The 20,917-nt window shown below is 31.9% G+C and overlaps 1 protein-coding gene across 3 annotated transcripts in view; it reads right to left on the bottom strand.

Annotated features, from left to right (window-relative positions):
* Nucleotides 1-639: 639 nt before the first annotated feature.
* LOC121117579 (tetratricopeptide repeat protein 39C) overlaps nucleotides 640-20,917 on the bottom strand; it is a 57,247-nt gene continuing 36,969 nt past the window's right edge. For all 3 annotated transcript variants that reach the window (XM_040712030.2, XM_071888272.1, XM_040712035.2), the window contains 4 exons: nucleotides 6,207-6,405; nucleotides 5,894-6,139; nucleotides 1,248-1,447; nucleotides 640-1,186 (listed from right to left, as the gene is read on the bottom strand). In XM_040712030.2, coding sequence (XP_040567964.1) covers nucleotides 1,019-1,186; nucleotides 1,248-1,447; nucleotides 5,894-6,139; nucleotides 6,207-6,405 — 813 coding nt within the window. In that variant the 3' untranslated portion in view covers nucleotides 640-1,018. The remainder of the gene's footprint in view (nucleotides 1,187-1,247; nucleotides 1,448-5,893; nucleotides 6,140-6,206; nucleotides 6,406-20,917) is intronic.

The raw sequence follows: 20,917 nt of genomic DNA, 5'->3' as shown, positions 1-20,917 counted from the left end.
ATCACTATTCTTTCCTTATGTTAGTGTTCCTAACTCTGATAGGTGAACTCAACTTAGCTCTTGTTAAGCTAAGACCAGATCCTTAATAATCGAATAAATAATAGTCCCCTCACTTGGGAAGATTTGGAAAAATACCAAATGATTTAAAATCTTTTTCTTCTCTAATTGGAGGAAAGGTTGAGTAGAAGAATTAATCGCTCATAAATTTAAGTTATGTATTTTAAGTGGAGTAAACATTTCATTAGAATGGTTTTACATTTTTTTCTTAGAATAGAAATATGTTGGAAGAGAGACAGAGGGAGACGTCAAATTATACTTCAATTACGTTCAAATAATTTATAGATTGATAATACATAATAATTTATTGCCATTGCAGCCATAATTATTGCATGAAATATACCTAACGACAAGTTGTTAAACTAGTTTTATCGATTCTTAGTGAAATTGACCAAAGGAACTATCCACTTTTTTAATAGCAGAGTGAAAAGTAACTAGTAAATCTTCAATGAATCCTTCATCCCTTTTTTTCAAAATTAATTATTTATTTTCCGTTATTTTTAAATGGAATAAAGGATGCATAGATCTATCAAAAGATACAATTCATACACACGTAATTAATTGAAGAAAAACTACATCATAAACAAGGAAAGAAAGGACATTTATTAAATAGCTATGAGGTCTAATAGAAATATTATGTATCTACTAATAATGAAATAATTAATATATATATATAGTAAACACATTTTAAAAACACCTTATCACAGATATACACAAATGTATGCAAGTAAAAACATTTTATAGATGCATATATTTTTTTAAAGAAACATTTGATTAATTATTATTACTAAAATTATTATTGAATAAGTTAAATTTACCTAGATTCAAGATTCAAACGTAAGAACAATGTGAACATACAACAAATAACATTTTTAAAAATAAATACAAGACAAAAACTTGAATGATTTGTTCTTCTTCTTCATAGAGTAGATCCTTCGATGAGGCATCATATGTTGGGACACTAGGTCTTGCATTCATTGACTGGAGGAAGAGGAGAGGGAGGGACTCCTCCATCAAAGTTAAAATGTCGAAGAGCAGAATGAATGCGCACATTAAGACGGTTTTCAAAGTCGTAGTTTTTATAATTATCTCTTGCAAACTCTAAATAGGATCGACCTTCAGCTCGAGTCTAGAATATAAAAAAATATCCACATAATTAAAGACACACAAGAATACATATGACAACTCACCGATGGATTCTTAGACAGAACCATACCCAACTCATACGCTGCAAATGCGGATGTGTGATACTCTTTGACCAACTCCCCATCCTTGATAGCTTTCCCAAAACATATTTTAGCTTTTGAGGCTTGTCTTGAGTCTGAGAAGAGGGATCCAAGTATGAGTTGACGTACACCCTCCAATGCAGGAACATCTATTTTTTCACAATCTATGAATAAAAGAAAATTTGATTAAATGTATATTATCTACATATATGTTGTGTACAAGTTCAAACCAAGCAATAGAATGAATAATTTAAAATGGGGGAAGATATGGAGAGTTTTGTTTTTGGCTCAAGTAATCCAAATTGTTATGATTTTGACTCACCAAATTTTAATCCAACATATTTACGTATGTGTGCTTTTGTTTGAATCTATTTAAAGGTTATTTTATTAAATAGTTTTTCACAAAATCCATTTGAAACAATATCTTAAATTTCTCCTCACTGAGTGAATTCAGAATTTTGATAAAATTAAATCAACTGATAGCAAAATAGTCAATAATTCAAATGATATCCATTACAAGAAAAACTGGCTGCACTATTACAAAAATTATGCCTATAAAATTTACTACTTTTCTCCCTCTAAAAGAGTTTTTATTCAAATATTATTTTTATTCGTATAAAACGAATGAAGATTTAAACAACAAGTTAGACAAAGCTACAAGAAGGTGCTCAACGTCATCTCCTCCAACGATAACAACAATGGCGTCTTCAAAACTGACCTTGTGAAGGCCTTAGTCTCTGCTAATATCCCCTTTGCTAAGATCAACAACAGGGAGTTCAATGAATTTTTGGAGAGGTACTCTAAAAAGACGATGTCAGAACAATAGAGGAAACAAGCAAGGATGATCATCTGAGGGACCAGATGATAATTCAATGGAACAAGGACCTGCTTGCTTGACAAATTTTAATTTATATAAGTTTTTTACAAGAATATATCTTATTTTATCAGATTTATTTGCAATTTTGAGTTTGTTATAAGCATTTCTATTTGCATATTTAGCTCCATTTTTTGGGCATCATTAGTTATCACCTTAAGAAGGAAATAATATTTATAACAGCATTAGAAAATAAAAACACTCTTCAGGTAGCCAACAACAACAAAAATCGGACGCTAAAAATGCTTCAGATTTACAGCCCTAGTGATAAGGGCTTTATCACTTATACCCGAAAAAGCAAATGAATAAAATATTATACACATAATGAAACATTGTACAAAAATCATACAATTTATCTTTATGCAAACAAAATTATTTGCAATAGATAAGATTTGACAATGTTTTTTTAATTTATTTCTTGACTTAAGACATGTTTTAATAGACTTTTAAATGTACTTTATTTAAATTATATTTTTTAAATAGATCCTCCAATCATTTATAATTGTAAGGAGAGTTTTATTCCTTGGAAAACCTAAATAATATACAAGAGTTAGTATGGAACATATTACAAAAGTTTCTCTCTTTGTAGGACGTAGGAAACTCATCATTTAAGTGGTAGCTTAAAATAACTCCCAATACACTAAAAGTTTTTATGTTTTACCTACTTACATAAATAAAAGAAAACGCTCGATCTCAAATACAAGAAAGAAACAAAAAATATTCGAATAATCACGAAAAGATCTTCTATTTAAATTTAAAAAAATGAATAGAATTCCAAGAAATTAAAATAAGTTTTTTTAAGTTTTTATTTCCTTCAAGAAAAGGAAAATGGAACAACTGTCACATAATATGTACATATGTATAATATAAAGAGGAAGTTGAATAATTATAATTATAAGGTAATCTTATACTATATGCCTCAAATCTCAAGTAAAAGCAGCACAAAATGAGTAAAAAGTGGCGCCAGAAAGATAAGTCTAAGTGCTCATTGTCCCCTCCCCTCTCCCCCTTTTTTAGACTAGATTAACAGTTGTATTATAAAAATATACGGTTGCGTGACTATGATGTCACCATTATATAATTTGGCCCACCAATTTTTAGATATATTCCACCGCTGCTGGTGTAAAAGTGAGTTTCAATTTGGGTTGGATCGGTCTAAAAAAGCTATATATACTATAGTCTTGTCTTGCTTACTTTTTTATCAGCCCCGTTTTTTTGGAATTGTTAATCTTTTGATTGAATTTTCTATTCCTTACTAGTAGTCATTATTATTTAATTCTTGTGTAGTGATCTTATGTTTCTACTTACTTAATTAAATTCCAAACCTGATAGAACATTTCTGTGTACACATAATAGATAGATGGTTTTTTGCAGGTTTAAAATTTTGAGTCATAAATGGACTCAGAGTAGGATTGAGAATCGACATCGGAGTAATTCTTACCATTGTTCTTGTTTATTTCCTTGTCTCCTTCATCCCTTGTCACAATTTTTTTAACATGCCCATTATACCCAGAACTTTCATCACTACCGATGATAATCAGTAATGAGTAAAATCAAAAATGGGCATGTTAAAAAAAAGAAACCGAAAATCAAAGAAGGACATTTGTTAGTAATACTCCGATGTCGATCGCCAATTATACTCGGACTCCAACAAGGACTTAGAATTATAACTCTGCAACAAATCCTAAGGGTTACGCTCCGTCTTTTGAGCACACACGAATGTTTAACCATATTTTGAATATAATTGAATCTATTTAGTAATCTACTCTGGAATTAAATAATAATGACAACTACTAAGGGACAGAAAAATCATTCTTCAGATTACAAATTCCATAAAAAATGGACTAGTTAATAAATACATTGGATTTTCATCACTGATTATAAGTCTCATGGTCTTCATTTCAGCTGTTGAAGTTTCAAAAATAGCTGCAATTGTACATTTATAATATACCCTCATTCATTTATCGTCTCTAGAAATCATTCATTATATTCTTTGTTTTAATTTTTAAATCTAGGGCTGTTGAATGGGTGAAGAAGATTATACCAATTGTAAAAAAAAGAGGGGGGGTTAATATACGTGAAATTAATAACTTTAAGAGTAAATTACTTTATTATTTTTGATTTGATTTAAAAAAATGCACATTTTCTTTTTTACAAATTATATTGTGGATGTTTTAAAAATATTTTGGACATTTGTCTTTATTTAAAATAAATCTACATTATTTTTAAGTCCATTTTAAATATTTACTATTCGGTAGATGTAAAAAATCATATTGATTCTGCAAAAGGGTTTTATCTACGTAGAAATATTGTTTTACTGACTATAAAGTGTATACAGTATACTATACACACAAAGATATTTCCTATTTGATCTACAATTTATATACAAAATATGTACAAAACTCTTCAATTTTTTGATCCATCCAATATAAAGAATAATAACATCAAAAGACTGCTCCTATATTATGCCTTTTTTCATATTGACTCTATCAAAATAAATAAAGACTAGTTTCATGGCTAACTACTCAAAAAGGAAGAAATGTTTGAAAAACAAAGTACAAATCCATAACAAAATCCCTCGTTTCACGAGGATTGGCCTTCCACCGATCATAGTATACTATGTGTAAAACTAAAGAGCCTTTCCCACATCGGAATATTTGACTTATCATTAGATAGTATAGGTTTCCCCCAGCGCATTAGATAAATCAAAGTCAAATAAAAATAGCGAAACTTTTTCCAGGTCGTTACTAAAGTAACTATTTGCAACTTTTCCTTTATAAGAGAAGAAAGAAAAGGGTCCTAAAATCAGTTGGTAAATAGTAGTGCAGTCTAATTTTGCACTGGAAATCCTAACAACGGCTTACGGACGTTGGAATTTTAACTAATTCGGTCCAACTTCGGCCTGGACTGGTGGTCTAATCTTTTAAAATAAAATAAAAAGGAAATATCAATCCATGGTCTAAATTTTGATCTAGACGGTTTAAAAAGATTCGAGTTTAACACTAGTAGTTCGTAAATACAGTCTGTCTCCGAAAACTCTTGCTAAAAGTGTCTGTGGAGGGGAGCAATAACAAAAAAAAATCATTTTCTTTTAGTTGCTACATGTGAATTGTTCTTAAAAATGTTGCGACTAATACTTTCTAATTAATGATTTAGTATTCAATCATTGTTAGAAAGTGTTCACAGTTACCTAAACAAGAGTTAATTCGCACTCAACAAATCATCAACATTCAGAACACTGATAAGGGGAAAATAAATAGAAATATCGACAGGTGACAACAAAGTACAATGAAAATTTTTATGTGAGTGAAGCAACGCCGTATTTGTGATAAGGAATGTTATTTGATTCGTGTTCCTAGGTATTCCTAGTATTACGTCATGAATCTCAATTAAAATAACCAAATAATAATGCCTAGGAACAAAGTAGTATAATATTACGTATAATATTAAGAATAGTGCATACATAGTTCTTTTTTCTCACTTATTCACTCTCTTTGCTCTACAAAATAATGAACATATAATTTCATATTCCTACATTTTTCATAATTCTTTTTTTATCAAGATTTTTGCAATGCTGAAAAAAGAAGGGGGGAATTCCATAAGGAGAAAGAAAGCCTTAACAAGCATTTACATGCATCAATAAGCTGAAGCTAGGAGAGTGTTTTACTTGCAAGTTAAAAAAGATACATATACCTATAATCATTTCATACATCCATAGAACCAAATAATGCCTTACCTGTTTGAATTGTTGCATGGCTGTGCTGCCGAAGACAAGCACCCAAGGCATTCCAAAGATAGAGAAGTTCATAGCCAAGTAAACGAAAATAATTTTTATCTACATCATCGATATCTGTGAGGATTTTATTAGCTCTTCGATAAAGAAACTTTTCCAATTGATTATTTGGAGGCTTGTGAACAAGGTCTGGAGTTTCTTCTGCGAGCTCCAATGCGCGATCCACATTACCAGAGGCTCCAAGACAGACTGCAATTAATTAATAATAAGTAGAATGACTAACATAGATACAGTCCTGAAAGTCCATGCAACGTACCTGAAGAGAGATAAGAATAGAATCCTTTGGACCACCTCGACTCTTTTTTAAGTTGAAGAAAAGCCTCTGAGGAGCGTTCCCAAGAGAGCATGAGAATGTAGGACCAACCAACTTCATGGAGACAAAGGAGTCTGACCTCACGTTGACTGGAAACGCTAAGAGCATGTTCGTAGGATCTAAGAGCCGCAGGGAAATTGGACTATGGAAAAAAGGGAAATTTTTTGGTTAGTTATGAAATAACTTTCTTCTGGATACACACACCTTTAGAACACATAGTATATAATAATATAATGATGGAGAAAGAAAAGGATCATATTACATACAGAGAGCTTGAGCAATGAAGCCTTGTTATATGATATTTTTAATAAAATAAAATTGATTTTTAGATGAAAAATAGAAAAAGAAGGCTGAACGTAAAATACTTGACAAATGGTTTAATTTCAAATTGTCACATTTTTTTAAAAGCAAATTACATAGATAGATAGATGGGAAATTAATAGGAATATTATGTAAAGTGTATTGTACATACATTAAGTGGGAAAAAATTGAGATATATGTTAGAAAAAATAGTGTGTGTGTGGTTTTTTTTTTTTTTATTTAATAATGGATTGGTATCAAAAATCAAATTTATACAAGTCCAAATAGCTTACATTACAAAAAGAAACAGGCTCTGAATTGAAGATATATAATATCATGAACAAAGAAAATTAGAGAGAAAGATGATTTCAAATCTTTTGTATTTTAGATCCTCATCAGTGATTCAAAAAGCAAACACTCTCACGAAAGAATAATAAGTGAGTAAGTAAACAAGTAAAAAAAAAAAAAAGAGCTTTCTTTATATTATGTAGGTAGGTTTTTGTTTTGTTTCTTTCTTTCCTTGGAGGGTTTTAAACTCCTAATTTTAAAATGATCTTTTAAAAAAGTACTAACAGATTGTTTTTTTATGTTGTTGTGAAGATAAAATAGCAATATTATTACTTAGTACAAGAGAAAAAGCTTAAAGAGTCGCGTCTCCTCTATCCATGTTACTATATTTTTTTTTTTTTTCCCTTCGTTTGAAAAGAATTTTATTATTTCTACTTTGTGTGGTGAGTATACTATTAACTATATATACTTATCACAACTCGATTAATCAGGCTCTAAAGGCCACATTCATATACGTATAAGTATGTTTTCAATATTGTACATTGTACACATGCAAAGACAAACAGAGAGTCAAAGGTATCAATCTTTTAAAAAGTGGACACCTCATTCCTTTCTTGATTAATTTGAAGAGGTGATTTAAATAAGTTGCATCTGGGGTTCAGGAGGAACAACGAAGCTCAATGGCGCTCAGGCGAAATAATTCTCTTGAAACCAATGTGGTAGATTCGATACTCGTTTGCTCCGAGAGAAGCTTTATTTATATGAACTTCAAAGACCATTCCTAGGTCAGATTGAGCAATTGTAACACTATAATATTTACTTATACTTAGAGTTGACATTTTTGTAAGGAAAAAAAGAGCATGGGGTGAAGGCGGGAGTGAAACATATGTATCATACTGAATTAAGTCCCATGTTACTATTTGCTCCCCCTATTATGTGATTTTTTAGGGGGGGCGAGCAAATGAATTAATGCTTGAAAGAGGAGGACCACCTTCTCTTTTAAAATATTTTTTTTATTTAAATTCATAAATATTAATTTTATTATGAATTTTTAAAACTATTTATACAAAAGACAGGTGATAATGCTTACTTCTGAGTTAAGTCCCCGACAACCCTTAAAATCATGAACAAAAAAGAAGAAAGACCTAGTCTAAATAATAACATATTGGGTGTAGAAAAAGTTCTGAGACCTGCCTCTTAGGTATCATTAAAATACACCTAATTGATCAGGATGATGTATATAGAAAATTTTATATTACAATATTTTTTTACTATAACTATACACATTAATTATGAATCTGACCACCATCAGCCTCAATGACAGCCTCAAAACCACCTCCGGAACCCCTTTCACACATGGGCAACCTATTCTTTTTTCGTAATCACTCACTGCTGGTTAACGGAGGTCTTCAGGGCATCAATATTCGGGTGGCGGACATTCCAGACCTTCTTCTCAATTTTCCACCAAATGGAGTAATTCAGTGGATTCAGATCTGGGCTCTGAGGGGGCCAAGGTTTTTGAACCAAAAGTTCATGTTGCTACCCATTCACTCTTGTACAATATTAGCAGTATGGGCCTGAGTCCCGTCCTGCTGAAATATGTATGTAGGCGTATTGGACTTGTTCATGATTTTGGTGATGTATGAGACCACATGTTCCTTGAACAACATCAAGTAGTACCCGCAGGTAACCGGTATCCAGCAGGAAACCAAATTGGAGGTATTTTTTTCTCCAGTTGATGCCACAACTCCCAACACAGAGGCCGGATGTTTGGTCTTGGTGACTGTTCTGATGCTGTTGTCAGCCTTGCCAAGGAATACCACCTGATCATTTTGCAGGGTCAACCGTAAAGGTCTTTTCGTCAGAGAAAAAATTACCCGGTTGCTGTTGTGCTTCAGACTATTCAAGAGTTGTTAACACAGCTCAAGACAGAGTTCTTTTTAACGTTGGGGCAGGAGGGGTCAGTCAATTCTTCAAAGCAACATTCATCTAGCCTTTCGGATGGCCTTGTCCACAGTAGACCGGTCCACCTTCTTCTTTTTGCCGTCCTCTGATATTTCATAGTTGGCTTGACCTTAAAGGCCTCCATAATGTCTTAAGGCTTCCCTTTGGTAGGTCTTTCACTCTTGAGTTTGTCTTTAAGGTTATCTCCTTCAACCAAACGATTTCTGACCCAACAGACTGTGTCCTTGCTCACGTTTAAGGCCTTCATGATGTCCGAAGTGGCCCTCCTGGAGCAGATTAAGTTGCCAATGAGGACTCTTTTTGCTTACATTGAGACATATTCAGAAATTTAGAATCTAAGCTATTCAAATATAATCGGAACTTTAAGATTTTATCAACAACACCCATTCAAAACTATAGGTTTAGAAGGTTTCATTACTTTTTCAACATCCAGTATTATAATACATTGTATATTCGTGTTGTTTGCTATACCAATACAAAATTAATGACTAAGGATGTGATAATATCGAAAAGTTTAATATCTTTATTAATAGCGATATTTTCTTAATATTTTAAATACTCACTTATCAAAATACTTACCTATCAAAAATTAACATAATACTATCAACTAAAAATATAATATTTAATGTTCATGTATATAAGAAACTTATGCAAAAGTGAGATAAGCTCTAGCGATGATCAGCATTTTTTATTAGCATGACAGATCTGTTTAGACTTTGGAATATGAATTAAAGTATTCTAGAATCACTTCATTTTTAGTTAATGGTGTTGTGGTAGGGAAAGGTATTGGAGTATTTACCCCATCAATATTTCAAATATCAGAATGACTATTTAAAAAAATAAACCCTTTAATATAACTTTATACAAACTAAAATCGACAAAATAGTGAAATTTTTCAAAATTGGTAGTTAATTCGATACAATAAATGTATCGGTAATGAAAATAGTATTTAAATAAGGAGAAAATTCCGTTCGGTTCCAAATCAAATTCAAAATTGATATAATTTTTAATAAAGCTAGATAAATTTTGGGATTACTTTCTATTTTCAGAATAAGGATTTCATAAAATATGGACAGCTCAGAGTTTTTCAGATAGATCGGACCTCAATTTCAAGAAGTACAGCCCCACTATTGGTAAAGCTTTTTTAAATTCAACACATGTGGGATTCATTGAATTTAAAATACTCCAGACCTTTTAACTTAAAATGATTAAATCTGAATTTGCGAAATGTTGTTTCTCTACCTTTTAGTAGAACTTAATGCATCAATACTAATATAATTCATTCAATATCGATATAATACCTATCTATAGATGAAGGAAAATGCTATTTTTCAGATGAAAAGTTGACTATATCTGGATTTTTCTTAAATTAAAAGTATATAAAAAAAATATTAAAAAGTTAAACTGTGCTTTAAAAAATTATGAGCGTAAAAAACTCCTAAATTAAAATTTCTGAAACTCAAAGACAAAAATTTACGTAGAGCCCTTTATATATGTTTATTTAATACAATAAAAACATATGTATCCTTTCAGAAGCTATACAGACTTTTCACCCAAAATATCATATTTTCTAGCCTGAGGTCAAACGAGGAAAATATAAATTAAATTAATATACTAGTATTCATCTTAAAAAATTAACAATATTTATTTCTAAAATGGACTTTTACACAAAAGAGAAAGCTGGAACATAATTAACTTTGATATCCAAATAAAGCTTCCTATGTAGAATAGATATCTATGGACGGAATTTTTGAAGAACCCGTGGAGAAAGTGAGAGCGAGGCTTATAGACTTATTCAGTAGTATCATAAGTTATGGTACTCCTGAACTAAGGCCCTGTTAATATCAGCTGCCTCCAATGAGATAGTGAATTACTACTAGAGAATACATTCAAAATAGCATTGATGCAGGGATAATATTATAATTATCCTACATAGTATTAAAATAATTAATTTGTTTGTGTGTGAATTATGTACCGCATAGAAAAACACTAATTAAAACGCTTTTATTTAAAAAAGGGAGACAGATTCAGGCTTTAGACATAAATAAAAGTTGTTTAGAATTTTGAGTTACGTACGTAAGGCTATATTTAATTCTGATCAATCAGACTTCTGGCTTCTGCAGGGCATGTTTGATTTTTCGCTAAAAAAAAGATATTTTTTTTATAAAACAAGATCAATTCCCCGAGTCTCAAAGTTTTTATTAAGGTACGGGTTTTTCGATTCAAAAATGCAGCAAGAAAATTAAAAATCCAAAAAATGAATCATTTAATAACAGAAACAGGAAGAACGTGCATTAAATACAAATTAAAAAAGGGAATTAGGGAGAGGATGAGCAAGTTATTCTTAGTATATATCTTCAATCTTCATTATGGTTGAAGAAGAAACATGACAAGTTATCAATGGCAACAACAATAAATAAATCACAAGGTTAAACATTTGAAAAATTGCTTTATATTTACCAAAATCAGTATTTTCACATGTCAATTATATGTTGCATTTATAAGAGTGTCAAAAGCGGGTGCGGGTTTGATTATATTTACATCAAATTGACAGAAACAACAAATTCATAGTCTGTCTTTAGAATAGCGTCTTCCTGCTAGTATATATTATTATTTTATTAAAAATTTAAAAAAATGACAATAAAAGTAAGGAAGAATTCTTCTTTAAGGGAGATTTATTTATACTTCGACAATCAATTTATCAAAGAATGAACATAATTTATGAAAACGAACTCTAATTGTTTTCCTGTGCAAATCACTAAACCCTATTTTCCTCTCTATAAAACTTATATCCTATTTATAGCTAAAACCTGTAATGCTAAGAGGAAAACATTTGAAAATTTCCGCAACTTCTTGTGACCAACTCCCTAATTCAAAAATGCACACATTGGATCCCACCCTCCCTAGTTTTAATATAATTTTACGTAATATGTCATAGAATCGTATTTTCTATCCATTTACGAACCATACAATATTAATTGTATAGATAAAATAAAGTGAATATATTAATACTTCAATTCTTTTTAATTGGTTAGACAATACCTATTTATAAACTCCTAAGTATTTATCTATATTAATAAAGATGATTTTGTTTGAATGGACAAATGTAGATCCCCTCTTGGGTATTAACATTAATTCTTGCTTCCGTCAATCTAAAAAGATGTTCCATTAAGGAAATTAGGACATTTAATTAATTGGCCATGAGATACAATTAGAGTAATCAATGAGTGGATATAATATGAGTTGAGGACTCATTTTTAACAAATTAGTGTGTGTAGCTACATCTCAACCAGGTAACGTTTTAGAGACAAAAGTACTTCCTGGCTCATCGCATTGAATCATTTTTATTTTTTTTCAAGCCTGCTATTATTATTCTTTTATTCTAGAGGAGAAAACATGTAAGTGTTGAGTAGCTACGAGTGAGTATGCTCATGAAAACGGGAAGTAAAACTGTGGATTTGTTGGGAAGTTATCTTTTATATTATTACCGTTGGTCTATGCCTAATTACTACTGGCAGTGCCAGGGACAACTGCTAGTACATTCATAAATACAAATGTCTCAATTAAATGTAATGCCATATTTTAAAAAAACGATTTTTATTTCATCCATAATAGCTAATTAGTAATCAAGTTTTTATTTTATGTAATATCCTAGAAAAAATAATCAAAAGTCGTCAACAAGTTGCACCCGAAAAAAAGGATGAAGAATTTATTATACTTGTGACTAAGATAATGACAAAATTGAATATTCCTTGGATGTTTGATTTTTTTGAAGGTGTAATTTTTACTTTTTGAATAAAAGTTACTTTTTGATATGTTTTAAGTAGAATATTCTAATTACATAATATATACATAGTTTTGATAGATCAAAATCAAATAATATCAATTAATAGATGGAAATTAAAATGACTAATGATACGCATAATGAAATGTCAAAAAATTTAATTGGAAAATCTTGTTATACAAGCTGGAACTTGTACACAACATATACTTATAATAGCTTCAACGTATATAGAATATTGTAAGCCATGAAAGGCTTCCATATAAATAATTTCCCTATGGTAAAAGTTATTATTTAGTTTGTATATAATACAATAAAGCTGGGACTTATTGTGAAAAAACATAAAATACCGGGAATTCCCCGCAAGTAAAGAAATAAACATATCCAAAAATTGATGAGATTGATGGGTAATTGTATATACGAGTATCTACTTGAAGTTTGCTATAAAACAGGACAACATAGATTAAAATGTCGTCAAAAAAAATGTAAATAGTGAAATAACAGATTTTTTTTTCGAGGAACAGTGAAAAATCTGTCTCGGAAAGAACTTACTATGTATGCATTATAAAGAAGTTAATGATCGCAAGTAAAAGAGACAGAATATAGAAAAATATTTTCAAATACAATTGGGCATTACACCTAATGGCAACTAGCTCTGCAAATAAAAACTTATGGATTCTTTTGGAACACACTTTTGAAAAAGAAACCATGAAAGATGGTCTGAAAAAGAGAACACCATCAAATGTGTACGTTATCTCTGTTAGGAAGTATGAACACCTCAAAAAAATTAACTTAACTTTATATTTATCATTTTACCTTCAGTTATATCATGTAAATTATGTTATGTTGTAGGGATGGATATTTTTTTTTTAAATCCCCTGAAGCAATCTCAAGACATAATAGTATGTAGGTATGATTAGAACTGTACATTTTAGTTGGTAATATGAGCTGTGTTTCTTAATTTCAAAAAACGTTATCATTATTTTTCCATTTTTATGTCATTCATGATGAAACTCACACTTACTACTTAATACTTAAAGACATAAAGTAAGCCGAGGATTCATTGGGAAGTTTTAAGTGTAAGTAGTGTTGTGTCAACCCTTATTTAGGACTGTAGACTTCAGTATCTTCCAGTTCAGTCATGCATATCAGTACTTAAACTTATAAAGTTCGGTCCTTGATGACATGACTCAACTTTATTTCTTCTTTTTTTTATCAGTTCTAGTAATGACAGTCCCATTATTATTTACTCATCTCTATTATGTTATGTCTTCCTTGCATAGAAACATAATAAATCGTCTTCCTCAAGGTCCCAGTCTACGATGGCCTTTTGCGACAATTCTGAGCAGAGAATCGCTGCTATCTTAATCTTCTTCTGTCTTGTGTGCTCATGGTGGCGACTAGGAGAATGTTCTCTAGGCAATCGACAATTAATTATGTGTTCTACAACATTGTGCATAGGAAAATTGTTAAAAAATGACTTTTAAAGTCAACCAAAGTATCTTGGTTGTACTCAGAGTATAATTGAGAATCGGCATAGGCGTGATTCCTGCCTATATCTTTGCTAGATATAGAGATAATTTTTTCCCTATTTTCTTCTTCTCAGAGCAGCTTGTAGCTACAGTAATGAAAATGCATGAAATCTAACCGCTATCCTTTAAAACAGTATTCAAATTTGTCAGTTACCATGAATTTCGAATTTACAACTCTAGATATATATTGAATATTTAAGCAGAATTCATATTTTTCAAAGGCGACAAATGCAATCAATTTCATAAAATGCTATATTTAAAGAGTGGTTCACGAAACTTTTTCTTTTTGATGTCGCTATAAAAAAAAAGACGGATGGATATTTTTCAGTAATTTTTTATTTATTTGAAAGCCTCAACATTTCGGTTAATAATGGAACACCACTTTATTCATATGGCCTCCGTTGCTGGCCTTACAGTAGCCCATTCTGTCGACCCAATTTTTCAATACATATTCGATTGTGTGAGCTTCAATAGCTACAATGGCGACTCCAATTTCTTGTTTCAAATCGTCAATCGTCTCTGGATGGTTGGCGTAACATTTATCCTTGACGGTTCCCCACAAAAAATAGTCCAACGGAGTCAAATCGCAGCTACGAGGTGGCCAATTGACGTTGCCGTTTCGGCTTATGATGCGATTGTCGAAGACAGTGCGCAAAAGATCCACTATAACGATGGCGGTGTAGCACGTAGCGCCATCCTGTTGGAACCAAATGTCGTCGATGTCTACTTTTCCATTTGGGAAAACAAAAAATCTTCCAACATAGCCCGATAGCGCTCCCCATCGACCGTAACGGCAGCTCCTTGCTCGTTTTTTCGATTTCGGCAACAGCAGCAATGTTTTCGATTGAGCGCACTGGACGAACACGGGAACGCGTGGTTTTATCCATTAACGAACCAATTTCGTGCACACACTTCACAAATTTATCCACAAACTGCCTGGAAACTTTATTTCGACCAACGTAATTTTCTTGCAGTTTCATTTGAAGACCCTCCATTTTGGAAGTAAGTCTTCAGTATTTCCCAATTTTCTTCGAGCGTAAACTTAACCATTTCGTAAACCGGAAACCTTTTACAAAACATTAGACATGAGAATGTTACTACAGCTGTCAGACGTCAAATAAGTGGTAGTTCAAAATGCAACCGCTAGATGGGCCACCCCTTATATATAGATAGCAATTAATACTCCTGGGTAAGGTAAACTAAAATACAGAACATATATTTATTTATTACCTAATATTGCCCATCAATTACCTTTTATACCTAAGTGTATTGAAAGTATAGACAGGTATTATATGTACCATATATGTACATTTAAAAGCGAGAGAGAGAAACTACATCATCTGTCAAATTCATTTATTTCTTTGCTTTCTTTCTAAAAAAATAGATGTACTTTTCATCTGTACAGTAGGTTTCTCTTATAATCCTTTCGTTTTCTATTTTTTGTCAACAACAATCCACAAAACTACACTTTTCTAAAGCACAAACATAAATATGAAGGATTCCTGCGTCACTTAAGGCTAATATAAGTCTGTATATACCCCTATTCAAATAAAACCCTACAAGGAAGGATTAGAAGGATCTGTTAGAGTCAGGGTATAAGAACAGAATCCAGCACTTTTGATCCATATACTTTAAATTAACAAAAAATGTCATTTTTAAAGATTAATTAAAAAATAAAAACTGATAAGCATATACAACTATTGAGAATATTTCTCAGTCCTCCGTTGTCCTCAATTCGAGTTCTGAACCACACACAGCCCCTGGGAACTAGAGTCCATTCTAATTTCTTGTTTTAAAGTACGATGGAGTCAATGAGGGACTTTCAGTTGGTTTGAGGACCTTTGTTGACCTTTGACTCAAGGTAGCTCAAAATAATAAAAACCTTCAGATTCAGGTCGTAGGAGCTAGGACGATCCTCCTGCTTTGCTCGGGCACCTCCTTTCTTGTAATCCCTCCCCTTGAGTCCTTAGTCTCCACTAGGGCCTTTTGCAATGCTGAAACCCTTCTCCTATCAATCCCTGTCATCCTTGAGAACTCAGAATTGCTAATATCTAGATTGTTGTTAACCAAAATCATCTCAACAGCGCAACTGCATTCTGCCTCTGAAAATATGATAGGCTTGAAATCTTCTGTTGTTGACTCCATGGCAGTGTTTTGTTTATTAAGTGAAATTTTTATTTGTATATTTCACAACGAAACAGTATTGCACAATTTCGTCACCATATATGCCGGGAAAATCCAGATTTCGTTGTTACACTCTATATCATTAGCAAAAGTATAGATAAACAAGCTCCAATCATAAAGGAATAAATTTAAAGGCAACAAGGTACGTAAAACATTGCCTTCACCTGAAAATATTGCTATGCTTTAGGAATAGTATTTTGCTGAAATAGCCAAACTTTTAATATGTGATTTTTTTCTTCATAATTGTAACATAATATTCAAAAGTAGACCAAAGAAAAGAGCTGTATTAAACTTTTCAACATAAGGATATTAATTGTATGACTACCTAACTAAGGCAAGATGCCATGTACAAATCCTTGCCACCTCTTTATTTTTCTTTCTCTATGGTTCCACTGCACATAGGTCAATTAAATTATATTAAACAATCTGGAGTCAAACTACAATAGTGTTTGTCGGTTATTATTTATGACTGAAGACTGGAGTTCCCTTCAGTTTAGTCCAGCACATCAGTACTAAAACTTTATTTCTTCTTTTTTTTAAATTATTTAATACTAATAGTCCGAAGGACCAATTCCAGGACATATAGGAGAAGTTCTAAAACTAGACTGGACCGAATAAATAAGTACTGACACAAGAACAAACTACAAGTACAACTTTTTGGAGATCTGATTCGGACCACAAGCAGTCAGTTGATTAATTTTGTGCAAGAAATTTTAACTACAAGTATATTGTTCCTTACAGGGTAGAACCAAAGAATAAGATTTTATCTGATAAATGAAATCTATACTTATGATGGAAATAATTAAATTTTCAACACATGTTCAACATACAAGTATATGTATATTTAAGGTTAATTTTAAACTTTTAAGTGATTTTTTAGGGGGGACAGGCAGGGAACTATAGAAAATGGCGGAAATAAATAACCCCAACGTATGGAAACATCCATAGTTTTTTCTCATTTTTTTAATTCTTTTTTTAAAGGTTGGTAACCACTTATTTATAGAAAAGGCCACACATATTTATAGCACATAATATATAAACATAAGTCAAGGGTCCAAAGAAAAAAATAAAGCACGTTTTTTGTTGTTTTTTTCGTTCCAATTTAGCTTCATTCATCAATATAATATCCATCAAGAGCAGCACAATGATTATACCGCCACTCTAACATTACAATGGCACAAACGCTTTATGTTTACCACAAAATAGTCCTCAGTTCCAGCAATATTGGAGCAAAATTTCTTACTGGCAAGTAGTTTTTTTAGGTCTGCCAACAGCCAGTAGTCGCTGGGAGCCAAATCAAAGTTCCATTTTGTGTTGTTTTGCTATTGTTTTGATTGACTTATGTCAAAGTGCGTTATCCTGGTGAAACAGTACTTTCTTCTTCCTTAAATGGGGCCGTGATTTCGTCTTTCAACCGCTCCAATAACGCTATATAATATTCACTGATGTAGGTGCTTATCTTTCTAAGGTAGTCTATGAATATTATGCCATACACATTTTAAGATACACAGGCCATAACCTTTCCTGCTGATTATTGTACTTTCAGACACTTTGGACGAGTTTCACCAGTTGCTGTCCACTCTAATGATGACCATTTTGATTCCAGAGAGAAATGATCGATCTATGTTTCATCCATTGTCACATACCGACGAATAAGTATAGTTTTTATGTAAAAAATGGCGAAAGACTGCTCAGAATCATCAGTATGTTTTTGTTTTGGTCAATTCTGAGTAAATGCAGTTTCCACTTTGAACAACAGAGCTTTCTCATGGACAAATGTACATGCAATATAGAGGCAAAATGTTCTTTTGATGTCAACTAACTCACACAACTTCACTTTCCAATCATTCAAAAATATTTTGTGGACTTTCTACTTCTTTCTTAATTATTTAATAGATAGTCCCCTTTTTAACTTCTCCCTTTGCAATAAAGCATTCTTGCCTAACTTTGGTGTAAATTGTTTAAAAAATGCGTAATAAAAAAAATATTTATGAACTTAAATATAATTATAAAACTTTCTGTACACTAATGTTATTTTAAATCTAAAAGGTTTCTCCTATTTATAACAGTGATTCATTTTCTCACTTCAAAATCATGTAACAAGGAGGATATTAACATGGGTCTTAATTCGGTAATACCATAGGTCTCCCTGCCACTCTTTCCTCGTGCTCTAACAATAATCTCATTTCTAATTATGTATTAACTGAAATAATATTCGTGTTAACATTAGCTGCATTTTATATAGTTTTATTATTTTATAGTAGAAAAAAGGATCTACTACTATATAGAATAAAATCTTCTACATTTAAAATAGGATTAGTGCAGGGAAAATATTATACTTATATTTGAATACATACATATATATGATTATTTCCTTATGCATTTTTAAAAGAATTCACTCAAAAATGCTCTAGAACTCTTTTTTCAGGGGGAGATGATGATAGCACAACGACCTATTGAATAATAAACAATAAAGAAAAAAATATTTTCTAATCCCCAAACTGTGTTGTTTCTCTACAAAAAATAAATCCATTCTTACCCTTAAGAAATAACTCACGCTATTAGCAATTCTTGCGTCATGCGAGCATATATCGACCAGCTCTTATATTTAAATAAAAGTAATCGTAAATTTTATACTCAGAATCCAATCGATATCTCAAAAAGTTGTATCAAGAGGGGCATTGCTAGCTAATCCACAAAAATTATCAACGTCGTAATATAATTATTCATATGAATAGGTTTATTTTATATATATTCAATAAATATTTTGAGGGCTTCAGAAACTTTTTTTTAAGGGGAAGGGCCTTGAGCTCCCCCCTACCCCCTAAAAAAATAAAGAAGCTAGAGACGCCTCTGAGTATCAACATACTACTTTATTTCGTATTCAAAAGTGTTACTGTACTAGTAATTTGACTCATCCTTAGTCAAATGTTTGGAGTTTTGATTCTTATTCCAGACCAAGTAAGTCAAATTTGTTGGGACAATTTCCATTCATTTTCAGAAAATTTTATATTCGAGTACACTTTGTGTTTTTTTCTTTTTTTTTTTTTTTTTTTTTTTTTTTTTTTAGTTCGAGTAATACTCAAATTTATCAAGTACAGTGTAGGGCAGCAAAACGTGGTTAATTAATGTTTATTTTCTCATTACTATGATAAGGTTTAGGGATTATTTTTGATATCAATTTTCCACCGTCCTCTTTACATAAACAAACAATACTAATCGTTTAGTCATTTCATCATCATGAGCGAGCAACAAGAAGAAAGGAAGCGCAACTCAGATCTCCTAGATGCTGGTGATGATAAAATGAAGATTACGGACTTTGTTATGTGTTCTAGAAGCCTGGTTTTTAAGTTGGCCAAAGGGGGAAAAAAATAAAGAAGACCTCACCAGGATGTCAGTAAGTGGAGGGCATAATTTAAAAAGGGATACGAAGTTCTTGTTATATTTGGAGAAGAATATGAAGGAGGATCCCAATAAGTCAATGATTCGCCTCACTAACTACTTCTCTGTGGCTCTTAGACCATCAGTAGGAGTATGAAGGACAACTTTGGACTATTTTCTTTCACAAAGGCCCCACAGCACATTCTGATAGAGGGAATGAAAGCCAGGAGGCTCAAGAGCTAAAAGAAAATTATCACATGGATCAAGGCTCAAATTGGTAAATTGTGAAAAATTTCTCGTACAAGAAGATTTTCGCAGTTGATCAATTCCATAACTGGCGTAACAAATGTTAGCTTGCGGAAACTTAAGAAAAGGTTCAAGGGGTTTACCACAGCAAATATTCGGCCCAAACAATGGTCCTCCGCGTTGTGGCCTCTGATGGAAAGACGATGCCTCCTTTCTTTTTCAAGGCTGGACAGAAAATTGGTCAGGAGTCCTAGTATAAGGTGCTTAGTTACACCATCTTGCCATGGCCAAAGACCTACTATCTGGAGTGTAACTACATGTGGACTCAGGAAGGCGCCCCCTCTCACACGTTCGCCAAGATAATATGGCTCGATTCCGTTCTAAAGAGATATGGCCCCATTCCTCACCAGATTTAAACCCACTGGACTCCACCTTGGAGACAGAAAACTAACATGACCTCACACCCAAATGAGGACTCACAGAAGTCCTCCCTACATGGGACAACTTGTCATAGGGGTTTGTCATCAACTCCTACATGCCCCTTCAGGGGACATGTAAAGGCTATGGTTGACTAAGAAGGTAGCCATATTGAGTGAAAAAGTTTTTCAAAAACCATGTCTACATGTTTTGTTAACATTATTTTTTTGTCTGTTATTGAAAAAATAAAATTATTGATGTATTTCTAAATCCATCTCTCAAGTCCATGTTTTGCTGCCTTCCCCTATATGTTCATATAATTAATTGATTATCCTAACTATATAGGAGTATATATGTAGTTATAACGTAAATTAATTCAAAAGAACGTTAGAGAGGAGTAGAAAGTCACGCTACATCAACTTTAAACATATGATGAGGTTTGATGCCACTACTTTTTCATTCGTATTATATATATGTAGCTACATACTTTACACTATATGTACATATGTAGTAGGACAACCTAATTTATGTTGGCTCTTTCAAATAATTAATCTTCTTTC

Source organism: Lepeophtheirus salmonis, chromosome 1, assembly GCF_016086655.4.
Source record: "Lepeophtheirus salmonis chromosome 1, UVic_Lsal_1.4, whole genome shotgun sequence".
Classification (NCBI taxonomy): domain Eukaryota; kingdom Metazoa; phylum Arthropoda; class Copepoda; order Siphonostomatoida; family Caligidae; genus Lepeophtheirus; species Lepeophtheirus salmonis.
This window is presented reverse-complemented; position numbering and strand designations above follow the sequence as displayed.